The sequence below is a fragment of the Drosophila erecta genome, unplaced genomic scaffold, assembly GCF_003286155.1.
Source record: "Drosophila erecta strain 14021-0224.00,06,07 unplaced genomic scaffold, DereRS2 tig00000055-arrow-pilon, whole genome shotgun sequence".
NCBI classification, from domain to species: Eukaryota; Metazoa; Arthropoda; class Insecta; order Diptera; family Drosophilidae; genus Drosophila; species Drosophila erecta.
The window spans coordinates 9,152,403-9,173,546 of record NW_020825200.1 but is presented as its reverse complement, the minus strand read 5'-3'; the positions used below and the strand labels follow the sequence as shown (position 1 = coordinate 9,173,546).

Here is a 21,144-nt window from a genome sequence, read left to right as displayed (position 1 = left end):
ATAGATGGGGAAATGTAAGATCCGTTTAATCCTAGGGCCTATCATTAGGATATCATTTGGCTTTCGGTTACCAAAGAAACCAATCACGAAGACATTCAGCGAGAGACGCGAAGCAAGAGACACGACACAATCATATCATACAAGCCTATATCATAGCCCCCCAAAAAACCAAAAAACCAAGGATAGCTGACCCTAGCGCTTTAAATGTCCTCGGATCCTGCCAACCATTCTAGAACGATCGATTGTTGGTAATTTAATTGATAAAGCACCCCCCTCCTACCTTTTAGGCAATCGATTAACGACCAAGTAAACTACGATAGAGCTGCACTCTCTGCTTTCTTTTCGGTTTCGCAATCGTTCGATTTGTGTACATAAGTTAGGGTCCTGCATTTCGCGCCAAATGAGTTCCCCAAAAAGTTCCTATAGCAGGAACCTCGGGTCTTGGAGCCTCGGTGCAGCTGGAGGGTCAGAAAGCCATACGAGTTCGCGAGTTCGAGTCAAGTAAAAGTTAGTAACATCTTCGTGCTCGACAGAAGTGTACATAAGTGTCTAGTTGTGTAAGCATAACAGCAGCTGTATAATATATGAAAGTCTACTATATACGATATAATGTAATCATCAATCTATATCCAGACCATTGAGAACACGAGAACAATTACTATCGACAAATCAAACCGAACAAACTTCACACCGTAGGACACATCACTTTGGCTACTACCAAACACACCACGTTGACAATACAATCACCCACAAAAACACGTTGACACTGAACACCCCCTTACCCCATATTACACCACTCAATTACGATCCATTGACGCTAGATGGAAGCCAACATATCCGAGACGAGGTGGCGCTAATCTCATGTTAACTGGGCCCCAAGTATCACACACTCGTATGTACGAACCGCCATTTTGGGAGCGATTTCCTAGCGCTAATCACTCGATTAGTAGGTCACCAGTCACCAGTCACCAGTCAGCGGTCACTGGTCACTTTCACCTTCGATCTTGATCTCGATTTGCAGTTATAGAGGATGAAACGTTTGCCTTTAACTACTTAACTTAACTTACCACGTATCGTATTGTTAGCCTAGATAGTCTCAATTACAGCAGCAGCAGCGGCAGTGACGAACAAACTGAGATTAAGAACATGAACTAACGGTCTATCTACTTACAGTATTTGCCGTAACACTTTAATCATATTATCCCCGCCGTCGTGTACCCTACTTACAAATACAAATACAAATACGAATACGAATACAAATACGAATACGAATACGAAACTATCGGATAGCAAGAAAAGCTTCGACAACTTTTTCTATACAAATCTAGCGAGCATAACAATAACAAGAGATATATGATAAATCGAAAAAGCAACCCCCCAATTCCCCCCAATTCTCGTATAATGTAATTTAGCAAATTGTAAACTGAATATAGGCAGACACTCGCTGGCAAACAAAAGCCCGAATATCAGGCGAGAATTGATGGCAGATTAATGAATTTATATGGGAGAGTCTCGATCGGAAGTCGAGCGTTACCTATCGATAAAGCTAGCGAAGAATTATAGCCCCAGTGTGTACTTCTCTGTACATAGACCTATATATATATATAATACTTACGATTATGACTAGAGCAAAGCATACGATAGACGAAATATAGGAATATAGGGAAACAATGCATATACATACATAGCAGATATGGAAAGAGAGCGCAAATTATATAGATACTACTGCATCACACATCAAGATCAAAGCCGAAGATCGTAGTCAGAGCAAAAACTTCGATGGAGAGGAGGAGGCAGAGCAGAAGTCTAGATCTCCCAGAAACAAAGTCCCCAAACTGAAACCGATACCGAATTATCCGCAGATGAGCAACAAAAGCATTAAGCAAATGAAAGAACAACAATTTCGTGTAACATTTTTTTAAACAAGTTTGGTGATCTACGATATTGGTAATAATTATTGATAAATAAAGTAATATAAAAGGATATATATATACATATATATATACACATACATATATTATACAAATATATGAGGTAAGGCCCAGTACTCAGAACGACAATTTGTTAATTGTCTTGTTAAGTGACGAAGTCATGTTTAACACAGTGTGACTTGTCGTCTGCGACTTGTCAACGGATTGCAAAAATCGCCGATACTGTGCTGTCGCAATTGCATTCTGATTTTTCCAAAAATTTTGCATTGAAAAACTTGTGATTGAACAAATAAAGCTTGCCGATCTGAGCACTGGACTTTGAGCAGGAGTAGGCAAAAAATAAGAACGGAAACAAGGGGAGGCATACATAAAGTACGAGTAAATATTTATTATATAATGTTTTTTAAGTAACTTATAGTAAGCCATTATATATACACACATATATATATATATAAATTATACATATATGAAACTACATAAGTTTACAAGGTATATGACAAAAACAAAAACAAAAACAAGAACAACAAGAACAACAAAAAACAAAATTAAGAATCAACCACAACAAAAAGAGCAACAAAAATGGTAAACAACAAAAAACAAACGCAACCGCAGCAACTAAACAAAGTAAACGATTAGAGATGAGGTGGGAAAATATTATAATAATAAAGTAAATAAATTTATTATATACATACATACATAGAAGAATATTACAAATGGGAGAAAAGTCGAGCAAAATGAAAGCGAGATGAAAATGATTATTTGAAACATGTTCATTATATATAAATGTCATTAAAAATGTTCTTCAAAACTGCCTACCAATAAAATATATTTCAAATAATATCAACCAGTGTCCTATTAAATTGTCTATGCTTTTGGAAGTTTTTCTCAATGCTAGTGGGAAAAAAGTCAAGTTACTATTAATCTTTTTGTAATTACTAAGTTTGCGTAAGTCTTACATTCTACTTTTTTTAAATACGCGCTTCTGATATGGCGCTGCCACTTCGTATCAAATGAGCGTTGCCATATCAGCCCTTGCTAACTCTACACGGATTCTGTACGCTATTGATGTAGGTTGTATGTAAAATAAATGTATGTACAATGGCTTGGATCTCTGCTAACAATTCCGAAAATAATATTAAATAATATTTTTCTTAGGTTGCATTTGTACGTATTTTTATAAAGAAGAAACTAAGAAATTGTATCGCATTTTTAGAAACTCCCTTTTACCCCCTTTTAAACAAGCTTAACCTTTAATACTTCTACTTCTATGGTTATAAGTATATAGATTTTCATAAGCAAACACGACAAAATTGCATTGTACAAAGAACAATTCCAATTCCAAAAAGTTCAACATTCTCCTGTCGCTTTTGAAACAAAATGGCCCCAGGCACTTAGAAAATCCATTTTACACCGCTCGGACAAAAGTTTCGAGTTCCAGGCAAACTTTTGCCTGCACCGCAATGTTGAACATTCCGGTGGGATAAGATATTTAGAATTGCTGGCAAAAAAATTTAATCAGCCCTGGAAGAGAAACATTCATTACGGCTCCTTAACTTATGTATTTTATCAGCTTGCAACGGGCACCATGCCCCAAAACTCCGCTTTTCCGCTTTTCCAGCCCGCAGTTTTCTGGGTTCGGGCGGCGCGTTTCGTTGGGTGGCAAGTGGAGCAGTGACAGCTGCCCTATAAAATATTAAAAGTCGCACACACACATACAGCCAGAATGGGCTGCAGAGCGTCGTGTGATGTAATCCATATTGCTGGAGCCATGTAACGCAGGAAGGGTACTCTAAATACATGCACACACCTATATACACCGTACATAAGGCACATGGCTCCTATGTGTAATGTATACATTACATGGCCCCATATATCCAGCCCACCTACAATTGGATTACCACCAACAACAGGGTCTCGGAAAAAGGAAAAGCGGCGGAAAAGCTCCTTGGGCGCCACACCCACCCATACCCCCATACCCCCATACCCCGCCCCTTTTTGGCGCATGTGCCGCTGCCGACGCCGCCGTCGCTGCCGCTTTTATCGATTGACCCAATTTGCGGGCATAAAGTAGTTGGGCGCTTTTTATACCAGCCACCCAACCCCAACCAACTGAAAGCAACCCACCCAACCACCCACTAAATTGCGCCATTCGCAGTGTTGTAGCCACCCCCGCAGATTCCAATGGTTTCCTTGTCCTTTCAACGTCCTTTACTTTCCACTCGGGAAATCGCACACATACACACATGTGTGCATTCCAAGGGAGTGTTTATTTTTACTGCAAAGCCCTTAGAAAAAACTATCTAATCACTAACTAATACTAGTTACTTTTCGAAGGTAAGTTCAATGTATGTGCGCCACTATCTAATCAGTGACTCTTTTGTGCGAGGAAAACTATTATACATAAATTCCGTTTCTGTAGCTTCGCTCTATAACTTGATGATATCTTAGAGACTGGAAAACCATATTTTAGGCCAATAAATTTCCCAATCTGTGTTTAACACAGAACCACATAGAAGTGGCCCCAATTTATCAACTAGCGGGTTTATCTTTGGTCCGAGTTCCGTCCACAAAACTCCACTGAAAGATAAACAGCAGAACGCCCATTGCAGCGTTTTGGCCTAGAAAAGAAACCCAAAGGGGGCGGGGGCCGAGAAGGAGAAAACAAAGAGCGGAGCATGAAGAACGGATAATGGAGAATGGAGAATGAAGAATGGAGCACTGGGCGGCAAGTAGCAGACTTTTGAACGGGCCACGAAGAAGCGACAACAAAGCGCTTGTTTGATTATGCTGGCCAAGCATAAAAACCACTATGTACAAACGAATGCCGCAGATACAAAACACAAATACGAAATACGAAATACAAAATACAGATGTACATACACACACGACACGTGTAATTGACCTACTTTCCCCACTCGAAAAACTGTATCTGTGTGAGTTGCCTGTCCAGCTATTTGGATGCCATAGAAAAAGTGGGGGGGAAACAAGAAGAAGAAAACAAAGAGTGCTGCGAGCAGAAGAGGCGGCTGAAAAAGCACAAAACCTAGATAAGATAAACGAAACAAGTACAGCATTACTCACCGAAAGTCACTGCGATGTGTGCACACATGTATTTATGTTATGTGTGTGTGTCTGTATGTACACGAACCGCGATCGTGTGTAATAAACCAGAATTTGTGTAATTAAAGCAGGAAAAAATGTAAAAAGTATCTTGCAGATACGAAGTACATAGGAGAGCTTTTGCCGCTATCAAAGCTCACAAATGCGCTTTGACCACAATTGAAATAGTTTGTCGCCCTGTCGCCAGCCACTTTTGTAGCCATGTGGCTGGCGACCTATTTACTGCGGCGTATCCATCAGATACATGCACAGAACAATTGGAAACACAGTAAAAAGTAAGGTGGCTATTAAGGGGGTATCCGAGAGATCTATTGGAATGCGCTGGCCGCCCAATCGAACAATGCTGAAAATGTAAAATGCGAAAAATCGCCGCCTCCGTTGGCGGTGGCCAAAATGTTAAACGGAGCCCCGAAGGCAATTACACGCTATCTTCTAGAGCCTGCAGATAGTTGTGTTTGCTCTCCGGCGCGACACTGATAAAGGCAATTAGCAGCGAACATGTGCGGCGAAACTGGAGAGTCGAAAAGACCAGAAAGTCGGACTAAATACAAAAAAAAACACTGAAAGAGCAGCGCTGAGCGAGAAACTTAATTAATTAGTTTCGAGCGAAACGCCCCTCTGCCATTCGCGTATCTCCAGCGCACAGAAAGCTAGATACAAAATAACGAGCTTCAACTGAAATGTATCTTTAACAAATGAGCGCCATTTCTTGGCCTATAAGGCTTCTCATTTCTAGAGTAAAAATATTTTGAGTTATTTTCACCTTGGTTCGAAAATATGCAGTATTGATTTTATAACTCGTAGCATTAGCTCCGTAAACAGCGCACTTTTCTAGACAGAAAGGGACCATTCCATCAGCACTACATCTGATACAGCTTCAAAGGCTATATGGCCACATTTTTGCACAGTGCACAACGCTTTTTGGCGTACTTAATAGTTAGTCAGCAAGTCGCTGGCCGCGCTTGCCGTGTTTGCTGATTGTTAACACGCTGTCGACCAGCTATTTTTGCCGCTGATGTAATCACAATTTTTCTCAGCTACAGCAGAACGGAGCAGAGCCCTCCTTCAAGACACAAAAATAAAAAACAGGCCATGTACATAACCAAAATTCAGTTTCGATTTAGTTTCGTCAGTCGGCGGATCGCGTCGACCCGCAAAATACCCTATATATGGTCGGTTCACAGATATTAAGTCAAGAAATTACACATCGAGTAGCTACTTAGACGTAGGATTAGCATTGCGTTAAGGCTATCGGTTCAGCTGCCCAACTGCATAACAAGCCAGCTCAATCAGAGCGATCTGGACTGGAGATTTGCTCTCCGGGGAAGGTCACATTCGCACTAGCATCGTGTCCTTGACCCGTGGGAATCGCTCTTATCAGCTCGGAACGGCGTCGTTTCAGCTCCTGGCGCGACGAACTGAGCCTCTTGCTGCGCTTCATGTTGGTGAATCTCACGTAGATTTTGCCCCGCCGCTCGGTGCGATAGTAGCTGAGCTGTTCCTGCGGGAAGAGCTGCAGTATCTCGCGTTCCAGCAAGTGACTCCGCTGCAGGGTCAGGTGCAGCCGGTTCTCCTCGTAGTAGCTGCACACCAGTTGGATGAGCAATAAGCGCTGCACTGCATCCAGCGGCTCGTCCTGCCCAATACGCTCCAGCAAGCTCTGTGCCTTCATGCCCGAGGATCGCAGAATGCCCAATATGCTCACTTCCTGGTCGGGAGCGGCACTTGCATCCTCCTTGCTAACTGAGGTTCCTACTGATGACCCAGCCACCAAAACAACTTCCGGTTCTTTCCTTAGTTGCTGTATCGGCATCAGCTCCTGTTTGACCATCATCATGTCGTTGGCTATCTGCACAGGCGGATGAACCAAGGGCATTGGAAACGGAACTGTCATATCCCTTTGCTCACTGAGGGCCACCAGCGATTCAGCTGGTATGGTCTTGGCCAGATCATCTGGTTTATGTGCATCTTCCTGCTCGGACGGTTGGTCCATGTGCAACGGCGACTGGCCCTGGCAATGTGACTGGCCCAGAACCTCCGGGCAGCGGCATCCGGAGCAGTGACTGGATCCCTGGCCCTGGGCACCCTGGAGCGGTACGTTCAGCCAGCGACGCCAGCGCTCCAAGTGGTGCTCGAAGCGAATGCGGGTTCCAAAGCGAAAGTTTCGCAGCAACTCGGACAGATGATGACGCTTAATCATCTGCAGCTCGTCGACGTTAATGGCTTCATCTGCAACATGGGGTGGCAAAAATGTGTTAGGCTTTCTGCAACGTTTACTATCAACAAATTAAATTCTTATCAGTAAAGACAAAACTATCACTATTACGTTTTTTACCATTTTTTTTAGACAGTTTACTTTAACTAATTGCATACTAAGACATACAAAAGTTCTATAAATACTCTATCTTGCAACTTGGAGCCTAGAGATCTAACTAAACAAAACTGGAGTGTTAGCCCTTACCCCAATTTCTAGTACTTCCAAATCTAACGGAAGCTAAGTATGCAGATCTCAACTCAACGAAACCAATGTTTAAAATCAACCGCCAGCGACACACACATAGGGTTAAAGTCGCAGCCTCCTTTTGCTCGCTCTTTATCGGCATCTACACTTTGCTTTGTTTACCTACGTACGTATGTACGCATGCTTACTCATTTACGAATGTACGAATGTATGTGTTTATGTACACACCTTGCAGGTGGGGCAGCAGATCGGCGACATCCCACGACTGCAGAAGGTCGCGCAGCTCCTCGTAGTCCTCCTTTCCAGGCATCTCGAGCAGTTGCAGGCCGTGAGATTCCAGTGTGGAGTTTTCCACGGATCCAGAGCCACGTGGCATCTGTGGGGGCGATGATGTACACGGATTCATTCGACTACAACCGGGCGTACATCCTTTCGTCACGAATGAGAGTGCAGCACTGAAATTTTGCAACAGGCGCGTTGTTCTCTTCCGTCCCTCGCCGCACACACACACGCTCATACATACGGTTTTCGTTTCGGTTTCATCGCCTTCTGTTCTGTTCTTCATCGTTTTTGTTTCGTTCATTCGTAGTCGGCTCCGCCAACTCAACGAACATCGTATGTACCATGGGCGTAGTTAGTGGTGCAGAGGGGGCCTCTTAATGGATATGTGGCTTAGAATACTCGCGCTATTGAACACGTGACCATTTATTCCGCGTATTTTCTTTTGGCACGCAATCAGTTGTACTTGTACCACACAAATATGTACATAATACCCACCAATCTAATCACTACTACGCCCATGGTATGTACGCGTATGTACGTACACATTCATACCTGAGCTGGCGTGTGTGTAATGCAGCGTTTTAGTGCTTTCGTTTATTTTTGTGTGTTTTTATGTGGCTGCACGTATGTATGTACATATGCATGTATGTAAGTTTGTTTGATAGCTTATTGATAAAATTTCGCACCAAGCTCGTGATACGAACACCCACGAAAAAAACCGACCGAAGGCTACTCTCTTTCTTTACTTTACATATACTACATAATATAGTAATAATATTAAAGACTCAACTACAAAAGAAAAATACATACGTAGATCTTGTTTAACTTGACTAGTTAAGCTGAAATTTCTTTAAAATTATATACATATGTATGTTATAGATCTTGTTGAACTTGACTAGTTAAGCTGAAATTTCTTTAAAATTATATACATATGTATGTTATACATAATTAATAGTTCCCGACATTGCGTAGAACATTTACATACGTTAATTTAGAATATCTTATTGGATATCTCAGGGTATCTCATACTTCGTGAACTCGACTATAGCGTTCAAATAAAAAATAGTTCTGTGCATCCGGTAGAACAGTATAAGCTTGAACGCCTTGAACCTTTTTTCATTTAAATAATTTGGTGTTGGAACCAAAAATGACTAATGTTTACATACATATGTACATATTTAAATTCTATGCCGAAGTGCGACTGAGCGTATATTCCTCAGAAAGTTTGGTACGAACAACAATCTAACAATCTTTTGCCAGAACTAAAAAAAACTATTTGTAAGATCAGACTTCAAAATTGGTTGATTGCTTTGTTTATTAGTTGAAATTTCGTCTGACGAATTTCTAACTGAAGGCGATCGCGGATTACTTTTGCGATAGTGAAAAGTGGGTGGTGGGGGCAAATTCAGCGGTCACCGACGCGGTCACAGTCCTGCGTTTCTGGGTTGCTTGGAGCACATATCGGTTTGAAATTCAACCTCGGACGTCATCAACATCCATGGCTCATAAGTGAGTAGCCAGCGACGAACGCGCGCTGGCACACCGGTTCATTGAACTTTCTTTTGTAAATGTTTTCCTTTCTTCGCTCTCTACCCCTCTCTCCCTCTTTCACTCTATCGCTCTCTTTCTGTCTCTCTCTGTTTATCTCTCTCTCTCTCTCTCTCTCTGTCGCTCCCTGCTTTCTTTGGGCCCCTCTTTTTGTTTACTTAGCTGCTTAGTCGCTGTGTGTCGGCTGCCTTTTCTTTTCCCTCATTTTGGACGACTACTTTTTGGAGTCGCAGTTTCTTCTGTCTTTTCGGGTTTCCTATTTCAAAGCAGGGCCACTGCAACTTGTTCGCTTCAAATGCCTTCATTAACGCGAACACAGAGCGGGAAGGGGAGGGGGCATGTGGGGAGCCGGGTTCCCGGATTCCCGGACAAACGACCTTCTCATCCCACCGAAATCATTTCGGTTTACATTTTCGCAACCTCTACCTGACCCGACAGGACCTCCCCCCACCAGCGATCCGTAACGAGCCCGCTCTGATGCTGATACGGCGAACTCATGGCCGAAATCCGTGACTCAAACGCTGGGACCTTCTAATTATATTTATTTCAGAGGCAGCCAGCTCCTTTGGTTACCAATTAGGAGCGGATTGTTTGCCCCTGGCTGAGATTGACGGCCAGGAAATTCAGCACTGTCAGAAAGATAGCCCCAAATGGGTCATTAGTAGGTGCAAAGGTACATAGGTACTTGACTTGGAATATCAAATGAATAGTTTAGTGAGCCTGGCATGTATGCATTTCTAGGATACATTACTTACGAAAATGTATCTTATAGCTACATTTATTATCATAATGTGCTGAAATTATTTATCTTCATCAGCATGCATACATATTTGGGAGATCCTATTATTTATCATATCAAGTTACTTTTTCTACAGAAATATAGTTTTCAGTTTCGGATATTTAGTTTAACGAAATACATACTTTCCGTTTAAGATCTGTATGCATTCGTCTTGAACTTTATTTTCCACTTTATTTTTGGCAGTATGGATGCTATATAACACATTAAAGATCTTAGTCGCCAGTTTCGAATATTTTAAGATCCCTGACAAGGGTGTAAGATGAAATTGGTTAGAGACTTTCCCCATTTACATACATACTTTCCACATTAAGTGAAACGAGCTGATTGCATTCATTGTACACGCAACTACCAGAACTCGCTCGATCAAGCCATTACCACCACAGATCTACAAATGTATCTTTTACAGGAGCCTTTGAATGTACATATGTATGTATGCATGTGCATACAAATAGGGAAAAGCCACCAAACTGGTTTCAGTTCAAAATAACCTCCCCGGGCATTGCAATTGTGTGCGGGGAAAATAAAAATAGTAAACAAAGGAAGCGGAAGCCCCTTGATAAGGCGCAATTTCTTGCCAAGTTATCATTCTAATGAAAATTCCCTGGCCGCCGCCAGGTAAGAACAAGAAACAAAGAGCCATTTTCAGTTCGTATATTGTATGTTCCACTTATGCAGGCCCGAATCGCCTCACAAAAGGGGAGTGCAAAAGAATGTGGAAACATGCGCAGTACCGCCCGACTTTCCAGGGCGGGTTTGAGCTCTTGAGGTTTCGAGGCGGGAAAAAGAAAAGCCCAGGGGTGACTAGATTTTCTCAGAAACGGAAACAAGTTGCAACGCCAATTGCTTCGGCGGAGTAGCACCAAAACAGTGAGCTGTGCATTCAGTCTGGCTGCAGCGCATTCAAGGCTGGAAAATCCACTTTGCATATATATACATATGTACATACCAGTGGCCTAATGGCCTAATCACTTCGAAGGCGGAAACGCCAGAACTTTTATCGCCTGGAAGTGACCACGTCTTCTTCATCTTCATTGCTTTCCCTATCAACTGCGCAGCAGCTGGCCAAGATTTTCCGCCTTTTGTGCGCAATTCCCAGCTCCCCCGCCTTCCCCGTCTTCAGATCTCCGGCCATTGAAGAGCGTTCCTCGTCGAGCTTTGTGCCCCAAATGGGGGTTTGTCCAAGTCTGAGACTCTGTCGCAGACATCTTGGTGGCCCCGCGAGCAGCGAAATCGCAGTCGACGTCGTGCCTCGGTGACCTACACACTGGCACACCCCCAAAGGCCCCAACCATGCCCCCACCCCGCCCCACACATATGTATGTATGTGCACATACACACACCGCCCACCAAAGTACATGAAAAAGCTTATACAGAACTTAACTTTATGTACACTTTTATGGCCATGTGCAGGGGCTTTTGTGGGGCCCGTGTTACGCATATAGAAACGATGGGTTTTCGGCCGAACAAAATGCGAGTTGGAGTCCGATGGGGCATTCGCCAATCTTGATCCGCTGGCATTAGACGCGTGTTGCTCACGCGGATGCGAGTGTATGGGTGTGTGGCGCGCGATTTCGCTTATCAGTTGGCTGATAAACCGTAAACCAGTTACTGGACAATCTGGACCAAGTAAGTATCGAACGACAGGCGGTAGTCACTACTCCCAACCATCTGACCCCCAAATCGGTCAGTTGTATTGACCATTCGCTGCCAAAATCGATGCCAAAATTCCTCTGACTACAGTCAGCATCTGTGGTTCAAGTGGTAAATACGTCAACGGACTTTTTAGTGCAGAAATACCTGGTACCAAAGATCTATCCTACGAAAGTTCTGCCCCTTAACTCGTACCTGGTTGCTCTTGAATTTATAGAGCTGGTACTTGTTACTTTACTAGACCCTACAACAATTTACAAATAGAAACGGTCAGCTATGGAATTTCGACCGATCTAGGCATATTGATAACAGCGCTGGCAGCACGTCCATAGACATCGCCTCATACCCCCAACCAAATCGCAATTGTTTAAAGTCCAACTTTGGACCAGATGCCGATGTGTTGGGGCAGCTACCATTAGGCATTAATAGCTATTGGCAAACGGCAAAGTTGCGCGATAATTGCATCAAATTACAGAACTCAGCGAACACGGCTGAGAAGCTGCATTATTCGACATCGATTTTTCTAGCGACTCAGCAACTCTCTAATTAGTCATTGATACGTGTGGGTTGCTCAAGGTGTACGGCTTTTCGTTCCCAGACCCCCCAGCTGATGGATTAGCATTTAAAGTTCAAAAGCTCGCTCGGTCCACAAGGCTGTAGCTCGGCTCCAATCAAAAATGTGGTCTTGCTGCTGTGGAGCCAAAGAAACCTGTTCCAAGACGGCTAACCAGCAAGTCCACTGAAAGTGCTCCAAAGAACGTCGTGTTCTTCAAATCGTCATATTTTATGCACTGAGGACTATTCGAGCAAATCAAGCAAATGTGAGTAATTAATCGCCTCGTTCAATGAAAGTTGCAGACTATGCTAAACGTATGTATGTATGTATGTATGCATGAGCATACAAGTGAGATTCTCGAGCCTTTTTATAATACATATCAATGTAATGGTTTTTAAATTGCAATGTAATTGAAAGACAGTCTGCAAAGAATTGAGGGGAAGAACCCAGAGATTCGTGCCTGGAGCGCATTAACTTTTAACCCAAAAAACAAAAAGAAAAAGACAGGAGATTTTCTGGTCTTTTTCGGTTTCTGTTTTGCGGTTAAGTAAACGTAAACAGAGACGAAAATTAAAAGAAATCATATGCAACGCACGTCTGCAGAGCGAACGGGATGGCAATAGCTCTCTGGCAGCTTTCTTTCTTTTGCGTTTCTCGTTTTCTTCCCAGGCGGCTCTTCAATTTTGAGCATAAAAACATAAAACGCAAAAGGCAGCGGCAATTGTGGCGTCATCGCCCAAAATTTGTTTCGCTTTCGAACTGGTTTGTGTTTTTTGTTTTCCATTTTATTTAATTTTGATGTCGTCATCGCGAAGATCCCAAAAATTGCATCAACATCCACCCACTTTCAAGCCCGCCCCCTTAGCTCCCGTTGCCTGGCAACCGAAAATGTAGAATTGGAAGCAGAAACAAATACAGCGGTGCAGCTGCAGCTTTGCGTGCCAAGTGGAAAATGGAAGTAAAATAAGAATAAGAAGAGGAGGAGAAGGAGGTAGAGGAGGGCGAAGAAGCAGAATGGTGTAGGAAGCAAGGGAGAGGCGAGGCAAGATTCGCAAGAGATTCGCGCGCCAATAACCCAGTTTTCAGTTTTCCGTTTCTAGTTGGCAAGTAGCACACAAGGAACTATCTATGTATGCATGTATGTATGTGTGCAGTGGAAAAACTGGTGTATGCATACATATACATGCCTACTTATATACCCAGTACATAACAAGTGATGACACACTTTTACACACATGTTTTGCCAAGAATAAGTGTGTGCCTTACAACTAATCAAACTAACCCACTTTCTTTGGCCAACATGCAGATTTCTAATTAGATTGCAGGTTTATCTTTCGTAATTTACATGGTTAGGTTGCCTTTCAATGGAAAAAACAACGAGACGCGGAAAATTTCATCAAAAATGCGCTACACGGCCACAAAGCTACACTTCAATGGAAAACCAGCAACAACAAATGTGTGTCAGCGACAAAGCAGCACTCACACTCGCGCACACGGACTGACGCACATATACAACGTTTATATACAGCACAGAAAGCTTTGTGCTGCCTCGCGCTCGCACTCGCGCGGAGTATATAGCGCTGCACTGTACTTGCGCGCAACTCTCCACAACGTCGACGTCGACGCCAACTCTCCACTAGCGCGTTTGGAAGCGATTTTGGCTCGCGTTTTTCCGTTCTACGTTTCATTCGTCGCCGAACGGCGAACAGTGCGGTTGGTTCAGCGCTTGCAGTTGGGAATACAAAATACAAAGTACAAATCGCAGAGTATAAACCAGTATAAAAACCCTGCATGGGAAAACCCCAAGAAGAGCGCTACTGGCGGAGAGAGAGAGCGCGTCCTACGCTGTTGCTAACGTCGAAAATAGTCGCGGCGGTCCAATTGGTGGTGGTTTTCCCAGTGAACTTTGCCTGCAGAGCCATAAATCAAAAACAACTAAAGAAAACAGGCAATTAAATTTATAACAAAAAAATGTAAAAATGTATAATCAAACCGCGGATTACGTAAAGAGCAGGAGTTTGAAGGAGAACAAAACGAAAAGAGGGAGACGGCAGCAGGAACTGGATGACACATTTCTTTTGCCGAATCAATTACGCAACTTGCAAATGGCGCTGCCAGCTGTCGCTGTCTCGCTCGCTCGCGTGTTTCTAAGGCCTCGTAAATGTGTGCTTTTCATTATCGGAAGACAAACGGCAAGTCGGAAAAAAATTCACACAAGCACACGTATATATTTTTTCACCCAAATCCAAAGAGGGAGAGAGCGAAAAAGCTCAGGCGACGTCATATTTTTATGGAACAAACACTCACTTATACATGCCTACGCACGCGTGAATTCTAACGAAACGCTTTCGGTTCGTTCAGCTTGGCTTTCGTCAAGTCTGTTGCCTTGGTTTCGCTTCGTGCTTCGTCAACTCGCGTCATTTGCAGCTGCACAGCGACCAAAGTTGGCCGCGTTTTTGCCGCGCGTTTCGCTTCTCCTTCGCGCCAATCTAATGGAATTTTTTGCGACCGCGAGTGTTTTCAGTCAGCAACCAACAGTGGACTAGTTTTCATTATTTATCAGCCAGCCAGCAACAACAACAACGTAACGTACTGCAACCTATGTGGGAGCGAGACGGGGACTCACTGTGCTTATTAAATAGTCAGTCTTTTTCTCTCTCCTATACAAATTGCGGGCGTATCATCATGGCACGAGCAAACCATAGATTTGTGACGTATTATTAAGCAGACATGTTTGTAATTGAAATGAATAAATGCCCTCTATATTTCCAGCAGCAGCCATTCAACCGAATCCGTTTGTCTCTTTCAATTGTGCTCTCTCTCTGCTCTCCTCTCCAATCGCTTTATTACACGTTTTATGTTTTATCATTTCACACACACACACAAGCACACCAACCATCCTCGAATAATCATACGCACACAAAGTTTTGGATGTATGCGCGCAAAGCTAACGGGTGGGAGGGAAAGGGGCGCACCAAGAACCGTTACGACAGCGCGTGCTTGTTGTTGGTCTTTTTGCTGTTGCCAAGAGTGAATGATATATTATTGTTGTATGGCAGCAAATGAAACTGTACAATGAGCGACAGCGGACAAGAAGGAAAAGCATAGAGCGAGACATAGAGGGGGAGGTACGAACTACACAAAAGCGAAACTTACGTAAACACGCATGTCTACGCATCAGTGTGTGTGTGTGTGCTTGTGTGTTGTTTCTAGTTTTTCGAAAAGGAGAAGTAGAAAATCAAGTTTCTATCGGTGGAATGATTCATAATTCGTAGAATGAGTCTCTCAGACTAATAAACAATATCCATTTGTCATGGGACTATTTGTTCCCAATAATTAGTCGGTATGAATAAGAATTGCCATTGCTGGTGATGCAATTTTCGCCATTGCTGAAACTATTTTACAAAAAATGGCTTAAATTGCATTTTCAGGTGGCCATTAGACGAATCATTCGCATGGAAAAAATAAATGTAGATATATGTACGAAATGGCATGTTAACAACTCGATTAGAGATATTATATGCAAGTTAATTGCGTTTGGACCTTGGGAATTCACACAAGTACTATTACTATTCGCAATGTATAATTTATACTTTTTGCATTCGAAACTTTGACTTTGCAGTCCGGAGTCGATTTCGTTCTATCTCGCTCTAACGCCTGCAGCAGCTGACCTTGAGAACGAGACAGCAAAGCCGACTGGCAAACAAAGCGGTCAGAAAGAGACAGGCAAACAGACATACCTATAACTACAGTGCGACTAATACATATAACTCGAAATGGTATTTATACATTGTACACCGATACTCAATAGTTCCACAAAACCACCAGTTACTAATAGCGAACATTAGAACGATTGGTTCTATTCAATTGTCAATTTACCATAATAATAACTAAAGATTCGCAATACTAGCTATACTCGGTAGTTAGATAAAATGGGAAACACAATGAACGGAAGTTCTAGTTCAAGTAGAGTGATTCGTAGTTATCACAAATGAAGTGAATAGGGTTTCCTTCCTTAAAACATAAAACATCACACTAGAACGGAAGCACAACAAAAAGTAGCAACTCTCAAGTGATATACATATGTAAGCATTCCAGTAAATTCTGGTTTTGGAAGTCGTACTGTAGTATATGCCCACACTTGTTACCCATTAGCAGCGACACCCCCAACCCCCAAACACCCGAACCGAACCCCTTATTCAAGCAGCCATCCGGGTAGATTCCACATCAGTTGCCAAGCTGCAATGACGCCATCTTGCATTTGACGATCTTCAAAGCTAGTTTTACAATAAACCAATAGAACTGAACTAACTAATGCCCGTCCCACTTTTGATCTTTGCTCGGTGTGTAATTATAACCCCATCCAGTCCTTCAGCTGCCCCGTGCAACTTTTCAATGCGGCTTCCACTCGGCGACTCACATCTTGGCATTTAATAAGAAGTTGGCCTTGAAGGCAGCCAGTTTCAAATTTCTGAGTTCTGAGTTTTGAGCTTCTGAGCTTCTGAGTTTCTGAGCCGCACTTCGACCGAGTGAGTGTGTGTGATTAATGGGAATTCTGGCGGTTGAAGCAGCCTGCCTTTTGCTTTGAATTAGACGTTGACTCCACTGAAGCTTTGAGCTTTACGCTGCGGATGCAGGAAGGCTCAAAGTGAAGTTTCCCAAGAAAATCCAGCTTGGGATTTGGCAGACATCTCAAATTTGTCAGAGAAACATAGGTATTCCAGAATAGCCCTTATCAGGTCATTATATTATTTCCCTTCAGATAGAAAACTACCAGCTTGCGGCATAGTATTTGAAAAAACGTTTTTGTTTGTACATAACTCAGCCAAAAGAAAATCTAGAAAACTAGAGTACTTAGATCTACAATACCTACTCTGCATTAAAGGGAGTTTTCGAGATTTCGAAGCAGCAAAAGTATGTTTTTTGACCCTTGCAGTACGATGCTAGGCAATTGATTACATTCATCCATTAAACGGGCCTTAATTAACGTCGATTTGGCTTCCCCACCACTCCACGCAGCCTTGTAACGCTGAGCATGTTGATGTCAGCACATTTGTCGCCCCGAATTAGCGGAAATGAACACTCATGTTTCGGTCTGTAATGTGGCCAAACTGGAGCCCACAGACACACAGATGCACAATCGATCCGCGCTAATTGTCATTAATCAGAGGCGTTCGTTTGCCTGGGAAAAATGGAGGAGCATGTGGGGAGCATGTCGGTCAGCTGACATCTCCATTCGTTCGGTAATTATACGCTGCACTTATGGCGCGGGGGAAGCCAGCGCCTTAAGATCTCACTTCTGGCTAACTTAGTTGCCCCAAGCCGCAGACCTCCGCCCACCCAAAACCAAAACCAGCACCACCCCCTCAACCACTCGACCACTCGACCATTCAACCACATGACATGCGAAGCGGTACCAATTTATCGTACTGACAACGCTCGGCAGTCATTGGAAAAGCGATTCAACAAAATTTAAAACAATTTAGCTTATGTCACGTCTGCTCGCTGCCAAAAGGGGAAACTCGGGGGCAGAACGAAGAGTTTCAAGCGCTTAGAACAAAGCGCCACAAATTGTATTGTGTCACGCTCGATCTGTGGCCATGCGAACGGAGATATGAGCCCCACATACTCATGTGTACATATGTAAATACTAGGCTGTAAATATGTGCAATATATAGATATGCATATTTACTATGCCAGTATATGCGAGCACTTATAGTGCCAGGCCATATAGATATGACTCGGCGAACATAGTCATGTACATGCTATTTATACGTTTATTCATTTAGTTGGCCTGTTTTAATTATAATTAACGCCGCTTTGCAAATTAACCAGCGGAAAACGAAGCAATTGGGGGGGGCTGTCGTCTACCCCAAGGGAAACTAGCTGGCGCGGATTAGTGCAGAACATCCAAAGGCATCGGAAGGTACTGCCTAATGCTTCCAGTCTGATAAAAATCATCTGGGTTAACTGCTTCTGGCGTGTCCATGTGATCACGCACACCCAACTGGAATGCCATGTCAAAACCTTATAAAACTGAAGCGAAAGCTTCGCTTTTTCTATCTTGATTATAGGGCAGTGTGCTTGTTCTCAGGTATCTGGTTCCTACTAAGTAGTTGATACTAACCTTTGTATGATTTCAACTGGTTGCCAAACCAATACCTTGTTATGTTATTTAAGTTATGTAATTTGGAATGTTTTGTTAGAAGGCACCACCCCTCCAAGGGATCACACCTATTGTAGCGCATATCCAGATTACCTTTCAACGCATTTTATGCTGCTACTGCTGTCCCAACCGATTGTCCACCGTGAATGAGTTTGTGCCACTCGGATGACGCGCTGAAAACCCTGAGCAGGCTGTCAATCAGGTTGTCGCACATACAAACCGAGCGGCGCCTTAATAATTGATACCGCCTGCAGCTGGATGACGATGACGATGGCAGTTGGTGGGTCGGATGGGAAGTGGGGCTACACAGGGAGAAATGATGGGTTACTTTAACTGGAGTAAGTCTTCTTTTGGTAGAGCGGAGGGAAAGAGGGGATTTATTTGCTGTGCAACACTCACTTATCAAAAATATACATTTCACTACATCGATCCATATTCTCGGTGCATATGGCGGCATGTGTTGTTGGGTGGTGGCTGGGCTGTGGAGTATGGTGTCCAATGGGATGGTGGTGCTGACAGGCACCGAATCCAGCGAATCCAACGAATCCAGCGAATACGGCAACTCCAACTGGGCCATGACGTGAGGCGACGCATCAGAGCGGAGCCCAAAGGAAGCGTGTGAAATCCCATTTGGCTAATGGCCAACGGCGTCAGCAGGAAAATCAACCTGTTTCGAAGTGCCCCCTCCTTTGAAACTGGGAAAACTCGCTTCCAATTTCCACAGCGACGCAAGGCGAATGTGGGCCAACCAGCGTGTCTTCTGTGTTGGTGGGAAAACGGGTTTTTCATTCGGGTTCTGCAACTGTTTTTTTGGCGACTCGCTGACACGCTGGCCTCCTTTTTTCTCGCTTCCAGCACTGGCACTCCCAGCTTTTCCACTTGCTGTGCTGTGCTCGTGCTGATTTTCCTCATTTTCCTCATTTCCCTGTTGCAGGATCGGGGGAAAATGTAATGAGATGGGGCCCTTCCAGTCAAGATATTCCAAGGAGATGGCCGGGTGGCTCAGCACGGTGTGTCGGGGTCACCTTTGTTGCCGTTTTTTCGGGGGTGGTTAACCATAAAACGAGGCGCCGAAATTCTGCGGCCTGGGCACTCGGTGGGTGGTGCGATGATATCAGCCTAAGGGTTGGATGTTTTTCCGCTCGGAGAAACGAAGCTCTCAGTCCAAACCCACCCCCGGTCCACATAATCATAATCAAAAGTGCCCTACTGGAACTGGAAATCAATACCGTGGCAGAGCGTTTATACGCATTGCTCATACGCAACGTATGAGTCGAGCTGAGAACTTTGGACTTCATAAAAGTGATTCAGCTCATAGGGCCAAAGCCAGCAAACGTTGCATGCATCAACATAAATCTGTGTGCGGCGAATCCCATGCAAATCCGCGAAGGGAATCGCCTGACCCACATCTCCTGCTGATTTGAAATTCGAATTCGTCGCGAGTTCATCGGCACTACCGCAAACTTCCCACAACAAGCCAAAAAACACAGCCAAAAAGACCAAACACAAATTTATACTCGGAGCTCATATTTATGGATGCTGGTTTGGCTGCCTTAAAATGCTTGACGAATTCCTTAAGAACAACTAAATGCTGATATGGAGAAAATGTGAAATTCCCAAATACTCGTACATATACATATGTATCTTAGATTATAGTCTGTAGTTTTAAAAAGTATTTAGAGAATTAAAGTTTGATTACTCGAAGAAATTTCTTTGCTAATTATACCCGTTACTCGTAGAGTAAGAGGGTATACTAGATTCGTTGAAAAGTATGTAACGGAAGCGTTTCCGACCATATAAAGTATATGTATTCTTGATCATGATCAACTTATCTTAATCGGATTTTGAAGTGGCATACCTCTAAATGTTTCTGGCGCAATTCTCTAAAAATCTGCATTCAAATTTAGAAATTTATTTTTTTTCAATTTTTTTTGTAATTTTTCTGATGTATGATGTTGGAGAAACTCAAAAAAACTAAGAAATGCCCCAAGGCTGAAGTTCAAAACTCCATAACTCAACTTATATTAATCGGATTTTGAAGTGGCATACCTCTAAATGTTTCTGGCGCAATTCTCTAATAATCTGCATTCAAATTTAGAAATTTTTTTTTTTTAATTTTTTTTGTCATTTTTCTGATGTATGATGTGGAAATTCGAAAAAATTTAAAAATGTCCCAAAGCTGAAGTTCTAAACTCCATAACTCAACTTATCTTTATCGGATTTTGAAGTGGCATACCTCTAAATGTTTCTGGCGCAATTCTCTAAAAATCTGCATTCAAATTTAGAAATTTATTTTTTTTCAATTTTTTTCTAATTTTTTTGATGTTGTGATGTTTTAGAAACTCAAAAAAACTAAGAAATGCCCAAAGGCTGAAGTTCTAAATTCCATAACTCAACTTATCTTAATCGGATTTTGAAGAGGCATACCTCTAAATGTTTCTGGCGCAATTCTCTACAAATCTGCATTCAAATTTACAAACATTTTTTTTTAAATATTTTTGTAATTTTTTTGATGTTGTGATGTTTTAGAAACTCAAAAAAACTAAGAAATGCCCAAAGGCTGAAGATCTAAATTCCATAACTCAACTTATCTTAATCGGATTTTGAAGTGGCATACCTCTAAATGTTTCT

At 42.8% G+C, this 21,144-nt stretch overlaps 1 protein-coding gene across 3 annotated transcripts; it reads right to left on the bottom strand.

Annotated features, from left to right (window-relative positions):
* Nucleotides 1–6,146: 6,146 nt before the first annotated feature.
* On the bottom strand, nt 6,147–13,644 carry LOC6542770. 3 transcript variants are annotated; one of them, XM_026978747.1, is made up of 3 exons: nt 13,630–13,644; nt 7,741–7,967; nt 6,152–7,280 (listed from the first exon to the last, which is right to left on the bottom strand). In XM_026978747.1, the coding sequence occupies exons 2-3, from the start codon at nt 7,916–7,918 to the stop codon at nt 6,337–6,339; spliced, it is 1,122 nt and encodes a 373-aa protein (XP_026834548.1). In that variant the 5' UTR covers nt 7,919–7,967; nt 13,630–13,644; the 3' UTR covers nt 6,152–6,336. The 3 variants fall into 3 exon arrangements, with proteins under 3 accessions (XP_001969188.2, XP_026834548.1, XP_015015407.1); XM_015159921.2 differs by lacking the exon at nt 13,630–13,644 and adding an exon at nt 8,036–8,586; XM_001969152.3 differs by lacking the exon at nt 13,630–13,644 and having other exon boundaries at nt 6,147–7,280; nt 7,741–8,583.
* Nucleotides 13,645–21,144: the final 7,500 nt, after the last annotated feature.